General features: G+C 34.5%; 1 protein-coding gene across 4 annotated transcripts; it reads right to left on the bottom strand.

The window, feature by feature from the left end:
- Positions 1 to 3,602: 3,602 nt before the first annotated feature.
- LOC108917308 (probable 2-oxoglutarate dehydrogenase E1 component DHKTD1, mitochondrial) lies at positions 3,603 to 9,634 on the bottom strand. 4 transcript variants are annotated; one of them, XM_018723846.2, is made up of 17 exons: positions 9,413 to 9,614; positions 9,152 to 9,275; positions 8,928 to 9,096; positions 8,611 to 8,830; positions 8,383 to 8,544; positions 8,100 to 8,281; positions 7,737 to 7,958; positions 7,499 to 7,656; positions 7,315 to 7,450; positions 7,080 to 7,211; positions 6,909 to 7,029; positions 6,558 to 6,854; positions 6,299 to 6,501; positions 6,092 to 6,212; positions 5,796 to 5,984; positions 5,557 to 5,642; positions 3,603 to 3,760 (listed from the first exon to the last, which is right to left on the bottom strand). In XM_018723846.2, exons 1-17 carry the CDS (start codon positions 9,612 to 9,614, stop codon positions 3,644 to 3,646), a joined length of 2,841 nt encoding a protein of 946 aa, XP_018579362.2. In that variant the 3' UTR covers positions 3,603 to 3,643. The 4 variants fall into 4 exon arrangements, with proteins under 4 accessions (XP_018579362.2, XP_018579363.1, XP_018579364.1 ...); XM_018723847.1 differs by having other exon boundaries at positions 9,419 to 9,613; XM_018723848.2 differs by lacking the exon at positions 9,152 to 9,275 and having other exon boundaries at positions 8,928 to 9,085; positions 9,419 to 9,613.
- Between the last annotated feature and the right edge of the window lie 440 nt (positions 9,635 to 10,074).

Below are 10,074 nucleotides of genomic sequence, written 5' to 3'. Positions count from 1 at the left end.
GGGTGTTCCTCAGGGTTGAAATTTTGGCCCACTGTTATCCTTAATTTTCATTAATGATATTCTAATTTAAAAACACATCAGTAGTTGTTTGAGGACGGATGAAAAAAGAAGCTGCAGCTTTTGTGTGTTTATGTCATTCTTTTTTATTCGTAATTATAAGGAAATTATTCAAACGTTAAATTTAAAAAAATTGATTTTCAATTGGACATCAAGAACAAAATGTATAGTTTTGAAATCATCCCGTTTAGATTTCGAAAGTTATGGCCACTTTGGGTTAAACACATAGAAAAAATATTTGTTTTATAAAATTAATTCGATTGCTATACTATTTTACTCATACCCAATATAATGTAGCTGATAGTAATCAGAAACAACCACCCAATAAATTTTAATAAGGTGCCTTTTTATTATTAAACAGCTTAATAAAGAATGTAATTGTATTGTCTCAGATATTTGTCGTGGTTGTGATATTATTTTTTATAGTGTTGTTCAAATAAAAACGTGGTCAAGTTGGTTCTGAAAATTTGGACGTAGGGCGTAGCGTATAGCAAATGAACTTAAACGTAATTTGTCAAAGCGCTATATCGCCGCTTATAACAAAGAGGGGGACACTTTCCGCAGCTCCTTTAATTGTTTGTTATTGTTATCACGACTATTCTTTAAAATAAAGTTATATAGTCATTAACGTTATTGAAACTGACAGCTGCTATACAGCTCGTTGAGAAATGAGGTTAAGTTGGTCGCTATAAGCAACTCCCTACGTCCAATGTGTCAGAGCCAACTTCGACCACGTTTTTATTTGAACGCTCGTTATTAGTCGATATTTCACATATATTCATTAATTTTTACGTAAAATATTCTAATTGGATATCTTCATTTTCCGTTTTCTCAACGGTTCATTGTTTGTATTTTGTTTTTAGTTTTGTCTGAGACTTAAATTGTTTGATTTACAACTTTATCTTGTTATCTTTACACCTTCTATTATCTAGCCAAGTGCTTATAGTCGTAAATATAATACTATTGCTTCATATCAACGATATCGATACCTTGGTTACAAATTACAAGGGCAAATAGATACTTCTATAACTTTTACTACCAGTATATCGTTATTTTTATTTATCGCTGTTACTTTTTACTTTCTCCTGGTACCTACGTAATTAATAAGAAGAAAGTGTAAAATCGGTAGTATTATTGCTTTGTTGTACTGTCACGGTTACCAGTTTATGATTTGTACAAAAATATTATTTTATTTAAGGTACAGGGTGTCCGATTTTTTGATTAAAATTAATTATTAATTAAGTAATAATGAAAGACAGTTTCTTAAATGCGATATACAAACAATGTTTTAGAAAAATCTAAAAAAAAGTGATCATGTATATTTTACTTAAAATATTTAAAATCTAGGTGATATTACGTGAAGGAAATAGAAATTATTTCTTGTTGTATAGAGCGGATTGTAAATATTAATTATGCAGTTGCGGTTGAAATAATTTTGTAATAGAATAATTGTGAATTATGCAATGAATATACAGAGCTGGAATTTATATTTTGACACCTAAACACTTATTAAAAGAATTAGAAAAATATATTTTATAAATATACGTTTTTGAGATTTTCCTGTACTTATTTTAACTCATTAAACTAAAAGAACAGAAATAAAAAACCTTGTGTAGTTTCATACAAGGCGATTTCACTTTAAATACAGAAACTGCAGGAATAGATTAGTTGCTAAAAAATAAATAGAGCTTTCTCTATAAACTTTTTCCTGGGAGACGTGGTATTCGAGATACAGGATGTTTAAGTTTCCAAAAAAAAATTATATTTTCTGTCATGTCTTCATTATGCGCAGAACAATTTGAATAAAATTTACTGCAGCGTATTAAAAAACAACAAGAAACATTTTTCATTCATTTAACAGTATCTAAATGTAACATTATTTCCACAAAAAACCGCCAGTGGCGTATTTTTTTATTGGAAAAATGGGGCGGCACCCCCAGTTACATGCCACTGATCAAAGCTGCAAGGTTAATATTGCATTCAATAAAATGTCTAATTAAGTGAATACGCTGTAGTAAATTTCATTCGATTCCGTCAGCGCATTATGAATATATGGCAGAAAATATATAATTTTTTGTAAACTTTAACGCCCTGTATCTCGAATATCTAGTCGCGCAGGAAAAAAGTTTATTAGAGCAAATTCGACTTGTTTTTTGGTAATGAAGCTAGTCCTCCAGTTTCTGTATTTAAGGTGAAATCACCCTGTATCTTTGAATTAATTTAAATCTTATTTTTATTCGGATAAAGAGTTTTCTATCAATAATAATAAGGGAGATACGGCATAGGTGTGCCAAAAGAACAATGTTTCATCTAACATATATTTATGACACAATATTTTGCACCCTTTTCGTTATATCTCCCTTATTGTTAGAGATAGACCTAAGTATTATCTTGATACTTCGCTGTAAGCTGTATAAAAGTGTTTTCCATTTAAAAAAAGATGAAGATGGCCTTGTGTCCGCATTTTCTACATTCATTTATTTGTTCATTTTAATTAATTCAAAAAACACTGTCAAAAACCAATAAAATTTAAATTATTTTCCTAATTCATGACTCTCTGTTTAAATATTAAAATACAGTGTTTACAAACTTGGAGAGATTTTTTTAATAGTAAGTAAAATGGTGTGGGTAATAGTCAGCGTGCAAAACTATTACTATTAAAATTAATAAAAATTGTTGGGGAAACTTATTGAGGACCTCTGCTGTCTTCCCCTACGTAAAAATAAGGTGAATTGTAACCGTAGATAGTACGGCGCCACTTTTATTGTAGTAAACAAAAAATTGCTAATTGACGATGAAGTTAACTGCAATTCTTTAGGCATAGTGATTTGTGTAACCAGTGCCAGCCGAGCTATCGACGAAATCAGCGGTTCCGAAAATGTTTCTTCGTATTATTGTGGTCGTATTATAAATATTTCTGACGTGTATTTTAGTGAACTCTGATTACAGTTTGATATAAAGATATAATGTCAACCGTGTTTATTGGCCTTGATTCTCTTGAAATTATTACAAAGCCTTAATAAATGTTTACAAGCCACGTGACCGCCGTATTTAGACAACCAACATTGCACGGCTGGTACTGGCAACTAAAAATCTATAAATCTTTACCGAAATTTAATTACCAACATGAAGGAAATAAAAGTACTATTCCAAACAAAAATTATTATTCCCTCCAGAGATTATTATTTGATGTAGGTACTAAATGAACTTTTATTTCAGTCAAGCTCCGAACCACGACTGTCAACAACGTCCAAAAACTCCACCGTCGTGATAGTACCTTGGGACAAACAGAAAACCTACAGTTTTGCCATCTTAACAGCATGCTTCGTGATTTGGGCCTGCGTGTACTTTCCAGTGCTTCTAAGCTAGGGCACGCTGTTGCCCTGTGTCTACTCTATTACCTTTGAGATTATTAGTATTATGTGTCAAGTGATAAAGTAAATAGTTATTGTATTGTAGATTTTACTAAAATGGTTAAATAAAAATGTTGTTAACTCTAAAAAATACTACAAACTGTTTAGGGATGGTAAGTTAAAACAATGTAATATAATCAAAATATTTTATTAAAAAAATAATAGACATGAATTTAAGAGCCAGTGGCAATTAGAAAGGGTTTCGAAAGGATTTCTGACACTTGGTGTTGGTGGAAACTTCCAACGCCTACTGCAGGGGCCGCTTGAGCCTCTCTACCGCAATATATTATCTGAAAGACATATTTTTAACAGTTAATGACAGAGTAAAAGTACTAAAATAAGACAACGACTACAAAAAGCCTTCCTAGGATTGCAACAAGCTATTAAAATGTTTGGTTGGGCTGTAGTCTACTAAATCAAGGCGTCTGTGCAATTTCTAATTCTAGTTCGTTGACCTGATTCTGCGATTCTCCGCCTGTGGCAGCACGTTAGAAAAGTATTGCTGAATTAACGCCCAACTGTCATTTTGCCATAGACTAGCCGGTATCCGTTTTGGTTTGGGTGAACCGTATATCCACGGAGATTTTTGGCTTTTTGGCTTTCATATCATATAATAAAAATTTTTTTATGCGCATAAAAAAAGCGTGGGCTTAACTTTTGGCGGCACAATATGTTAAAAAAAATTTAAAAATGTTATATTTTTCTTCCTATTTAATTATGTATCTTTTCAAGAGTTGATTTTAGGCGAAAATGGAAGAGGAAAAAATGTTTGTAATTAAATTTTTTACAAAATATGACTAGTTACAAATCGAATGAATCTTGATTATTATTGTAAAAATCGAAAAAATCGCCAAAACTGGGGTTAAAAAAACATTACTTCTTGGGGAATTTTTTTGGGGTCTTTAAATTGGTTATAGGACCTTCATACTTGACTCAAGAAAAGTTCATGTTATGTAGAATCATCACTTGCAATCCAGATTTTGAAAAAAAATTTGCAAATTTTCTAAATTTTGCACAGCTACAACCAAGGCCTTTAGATGCTTGAAAATGTAATCACATATAGAAGGGCTCTCAAGCTTTCAAACGCTTTTTGAAAAATTCGAATCCGTCAATTAGGAGAGCTCTGGCGCTTGTTACATTGGTCGAATTTTTGTACTATAATTTTGCATTTTTGTAATATAATGTAATTTCTCATTTGCTTATATTTTAAACAATAAATAATATTTGAATTATACTTTAATCACAAAAGAAATGATGATTAAATTATTAATTAATTTAATTAATAATGTGCAAAATTTAGAAAATTTGCATTTTTTTTTTAAATCGATTGTAAAATTATTATGCAAAATCGATTTTGATGAAATTTGGTGTGATGATTCTACATAATATGAAATTTTCTTGACCCAATTTAACGATCCCAAAAAAAAATACCTAAAAAGTAAAGTTTTTTAACCCCATTTTTGGCGTTTTTTTCGATTTTTACAATAATAATCATGATTCATTCGATTTGTAACTAGTCATATTTTGTAAAGAACTTATTTATAAACATTTTTTTCCTCTTCCATTTTCGCCTAAAATCAACTCTTGAAAAGATACATAATTAAATAGGAAGAAAAATATGACTTTTAGAATTTTTTTTACATGTTGTGCCACCAAAAGTTAAGTCCACGTTTTTTTTATGCGCATAGAAAAATTTTCATTTCTAGTGATATTTGATTGCCAAAAAGTAAAAAATCTCCGTGGATATACGATTCATCCAAATATGGACTTTTTGAAACAGATACGTCTGGACTACCAATATAAACGGCAATCGCACAGACGTGTGCGAGGGAGATAGAGCTAGTGCGGGCTAATGCTTCAGTAACAGAACGTCGACTGTAATGCGTTACACTTAATTCGACCAATCAGCTAGCTATACCCCTTTTTTCTTGTTGGCCCGTACTGTTTGAAGTTAAAATGATTTTAACTACATTTTGTGAAAGTGTGGTCAAGTTAAAAATTTTGAAAAATTATAGTTTATAAGGCCTATGCTTAGAACTGATGTTAAATGTCAATGATGAAAAAGCAGGTAATTGTATGTACTAACCTTTCCTCCTATCAGATTTTCGAATCTGGGTTTGACGAAGAACCACGCTCCCATATTTTGAGGTTCTTCTTGACACCAGACAAAAACTGTAACAACATTTTTGAATGATGAAGGTAAGAATTAAGATATGGGATATGATAATCTAAAAACACCCTAATGAAATTTCAATGAGATTTTTTCAAAGAGTTAGAACCCAAACAAAACGTTGACATCCACCCAAGTGCACCTTTTTTACCCACCTTTTGCATTTTTGTACTTTGTTATTTCTTGCCTGAGTTCCAACGTTGGGAACGGACAGAAACTTTCCACTCTCACAATAGCTGCATCTTTTACTCCCATATCTTCTCTCTTCTCGGCAAGGGAATAGTAGTGCTTACCAGACGTTAAAAGAACTTTTTGCGCCTTGGCTGGATCGACCAGAGGATCACCTAAGACAATCATATTACTGCAAATGTCTTACAACCACACTGAAATGCACTGTTCGTTTATTCCAAAGCAAGCACATTTCAACGAGGTTATATTTCGGTAAATTAACCTATAACTGTTCTGAAGTGCGTCCCCGGAGCCATATCGGAAAAGTCAGATGTGCAGAAAGAATGCCTCAAGAGGATTTTTGGCGTTACTATGATCAAAGGCTTCCTAAAGTTTCGAACCATCTGCAAAATAATAAATCATATCCAGGAATGGTCTATTATTATTATATATTTCCACGGACAAGAATATTTATTAATTATACATTTACCTGCCTTCTTAACAAGTGAAAATACTGGGCTGGGGTACTAGGTTGGCACACCTGCACGTTCACATTATCCGCGTCCGCCCTGTCTTCCTTGGAGTCTGTCAATTGCAAAAACCTCTCCAACCTACAAGAACTGTGTTCAGGGCCAGCACCTTCGTAGCCATGGGGTAGCAGAATGGTTAGACCACTTTGCCACAACCATTTAGCTAATTTAAAAAACGTATATGAACATCAGAAGTACAAGATCGATTTTGCACTTTACCTTCTCCAGAGGTGATGAAGGTGTCGAAGATAATCTGCGCCCCGTTGAAGAAGTCTCCGAATTGAGCCTCCCAGATGACCAGATTCATGGGGCTCTCTACGCTCAGGCCGTATTCGTAGCCTAGAACGGCTTCCTCCGATAAAATACTGTTCGCGACTTCCAGGAAAGCCGTCTGGTCCGGATGGATGTTGTTTAATGGTATGTAGATGTTGTTGGTCTGCTGGTTCACCAGCATCACGTGCCTGTGGGAAAACGTGCCCCTTCCGACATCCTGGCCACTAATCCGCACGTTACATCCTAAAAAAGAATTTTTTAAAGGAAAGAAACACGTTGAGTGGCTGCTATTATTACCTTCAAATAAAAGTGAACCCATCGCTAACGCTTCTGCTGTGGACCAGTCAATGTTAACACCTTCAGCTATTTTAGACAGTCGATTTTTGACGTGAGTCCGCAGTAATGTGGGATGTAATTCCTAAAAACGATGTTATTATCGTTTGATTTTATCAAGAAGATGCAACTTACGAAATAACTAGGATATTTCACCGACTTAGTCCCAATGAACGTCATAAGATCCATGTCTATGCCAGTATCCCAAGTGGTGATCACGTCGTCAGGTTGCTCCATCCCTTGCCAATGCTTCTTAAAATGTACATCCTGCAAAAAAAGCGCTTCAATAAAGAAGACATCTATTGCGATAGCGTCTTTCTTGATTTACTTCAAACTTTATATTTCATGGAACAAAACCTTTTCGCTTTACCTGCGGTTGGTAACCATCAACAGCTCTCAGGTTATCATCCAACCAGTTATAATGGCCATCGACTATGCCTTTGCGGTCTTCTTCGGTTAGAATACCCTCTTTAATCAGCTGTTGGGCGTACAGATCCGGTACTGTTCTGAAATATCTCAATTAGATTTTTATTGAGTTGAGTAAACAGTTTTACCCTCTGGATCTTATTATTTCATATAAAGAAGGGTTTGTAAAGGTTGGATCGTCCAATTCGTTATGACCCCACTGCCTATAGCAATTCAAATCGATGAAGACTTCTTTCCGGAATTTACGTTGGTACTCGAAGGCCAACTTTGTGACTTTCAAAACGTCCTGAAACAGAAAATTGTTAACAGGACGTAGCTGTGTATGAAAAAAAGGTAAATTCGTCATTCTTATTCTTAAAAAATTACTTCTGGATAGTCTCCGTTGACGTGGATAACAGGTGCATTAATAATCTTGGCCAAGTCGGTGCAATATCTGGATGATCTGCCTCTATCTGATGGTGTAGTGAAGCCTAATTGATTGTTTACTACAAGGTGGATGGAACCGCCGATTTCAAAATGCGGTGTACCGCTCAAAGTAAGGCATTCTTGGTTTACTCCTTGCCCTATTAAAGCAGCGTCACCATGTACCTAAAAAATGTCGTTTATTTCAAGTTACTCCACATGCAGGATTATAGTCAAAATAAATGAGGTTAAAACTAGTAGAGACGTTCCATTTACTTGATCTCTTAAGTGGCCCTAGATCAGTAAAAAGGAGGAAGGTTCAATTACCTGTATATTTATAACTTTATCTCCCCATCTGGAACTTTTACCATAATCACCGTCTTTGCTAATCATTTGCTTGCCTCTAGTTTTTCCCATAGAAACTGGATTTACTGCTTCCAAATGTGATGGGTTGTACAATAAAGAAACATGTACTTTTTTATCCCCATACTCCAAGTCTGTCGACGAATCTGAAACAATGCAACACATGAAGATTGAGATAAATATCCGATTTCCTTCTTTTATCCATTTATAATTAATTAGTCGTAATCTTTTAACTTCAAGCACTTACTACAATGGCTTAGAACATCGCCAGTGGATTGGTACTGAGACGGAAAATCTGGATTGCCTTTCAATTTGCTGAACATTTGAACTGGTGGAAAATTGAGCATGCCCGTCAAAAGATTTAGTCGTCCCCTATGAGGCATTGCTAATACTATCTGTTCAATCGTATCTGAAATCATCTCGTTATTTAATTTTAATTATTTCATAGTGATACCCATCTCTAGAGGTATTTTACCTTGTGACGAACATCGGAAGATTTCTGAAAAGAAGGCCATCATACTCTCAGCACCTTCACCGCCGTATCTCTTAACTCCCGTGAACCTTTTGGCTAAAAAATTGTCAAATGCCTGAGATTTTAGAAGATCCACCGCTAAGCGAGTTTTTGTGTCTTTGTCTATGTCCTTATACGGTAATGCTTCTAACTCTCTAGTAAACCAATCGACTTCTTCCTCTTCCTAAAAAGGAGAAGTTCAGTTTCTGTAGGTACTCAAACGTCAAATCAATTCTAAAAACTGATGACGTGGCAACCAAATAACTTGCCGTAAAGCTTACCTCCAAATGTAAAAATTCCGCCGCCACTGTCTTACTGTACGCTCTATTTAAGAAATCGACAGCCTCTGCTATCGTCCCTTCTTCCTTGTCAGCATTGATAATACCCTTAAATTTGACTATGTCGCTCTGCGAGAAACCATAACTCTGAATATCAAGTTCTGGAACAACGCTGAGACATAATTTCGCGATATTTCACGTTTTTTTTTGTAATTCTAAGTGCTCACCTACAAGTTTTGGTAAGAGAAACTGGGTTTATTTCTGAATACTTATGCGCATGTTGCCTGTATGCAGTCACTAGTCTGTAAAAATTGCTTTGCTTGCAGCGAAGGTCTAAAACGTCTTCTGGCACTGCAAAAATGCAATCCAAATAAATAATTATCTAGATATCACTGCAGCACAAAATGCAGTCACGCAACTTGAACCCAAAGTATTCAAACCACGAGCCGCCTCTGTTTAAATATAGCCATGTATGTGTTTGTACTTACTCGTACCTCTATAAATACTTTTAGTTTTCTTCATAAATCCAAATACGTTGTCGCTATGGTAACACCTAACGGCAAACGCATAGCTTTTAAGTAATCCGAAACTCCTACGGTAATATAATTCACAAACATTTAAATGCATTGTAAACGAGGTTATTTGGACGAAACAGTTTGAAATACTAAACAGTGTATTACTTAAGCACATGCGACGGAACTTCTCTTGACCTTACAAACGTTATATTGTTTATTTGGTAAGTTTATCGTAAGATACTGTGTAGAGAACGATATTTCGCTACATAGATTATAGATAACAACTACTGTGCATCGAATTCGGTAGTTTTTTAAATACCGCAACAGAGACTTATGAAGTAGGCATTGGCGTAGCCAGAGGGGGCAGAGGGGTCAAGGCTCCACCCTAATTGTTGCTGCAGCCTGGTGCAAGTTTCAAAGTGTTTAGGTTTTGAAATTTTCTATTGGTAGGTCGCTGATTGCGCGACTTTTTTTAGAATCAAGCGAAAAATTTTGTAGATTTTGAAGTGTTTTTTTAGAGCCGCTCTGAGACCTCCCCTAGCAATGGAAGTACGTAAATATTTTGATACATTTTATTATCTTAAGACCATTGTCCTTTTATATCTATTTTTAGTACGTTATTACTCAAATACTGA

Source organism: Anoplophora glabripennis, unplaced genomic scaffold, assembly GCF_000390285.2.
Source record: "Anoplophora glabripennis isolate ALB-LARVAE unplaced genomic scaffold, Agla_2.0 scaffold22, whole genome shotgun sequence".
Lineage (NCBI taxonomy): Eukaryota > Metazoa > Arthropoda > Insecta > Coleoptera > Cerambycidae > Anoplophora > Anoplophora glabripennis.
This window is presented reverse-complemented; position numbering and strand designations above follow the sequence as displayed.

What these genes read in the sequence shown, in the direction of transcription:
- LOC108917308 (XM_018723846.2), bottom strand. Translation starts at nt 9,614, where the DNA reads ATGTGCTTAAGTAATACACTGTTTAGTATTTCAAACTGTTTCGTCCAA. An exon ending in GGGTTCACTTTTATTTGAAG is followed by an intron (nt 6,855 to 6,908) that starts GTAATAATAGCA and finishes ATTCTTTTTTAG; the next exon opens with GATGTAACGTGCGGATTAGT. An exon ending in CTTCATCACCTCTGGAGAAG is followed by an intron (nt 6,502 to 6,557) that starts GTAAAGTGCAAA and finishes TTTTTAAATTAG; the next exon opens with CTAAATGGTTGTGGCAAAGT.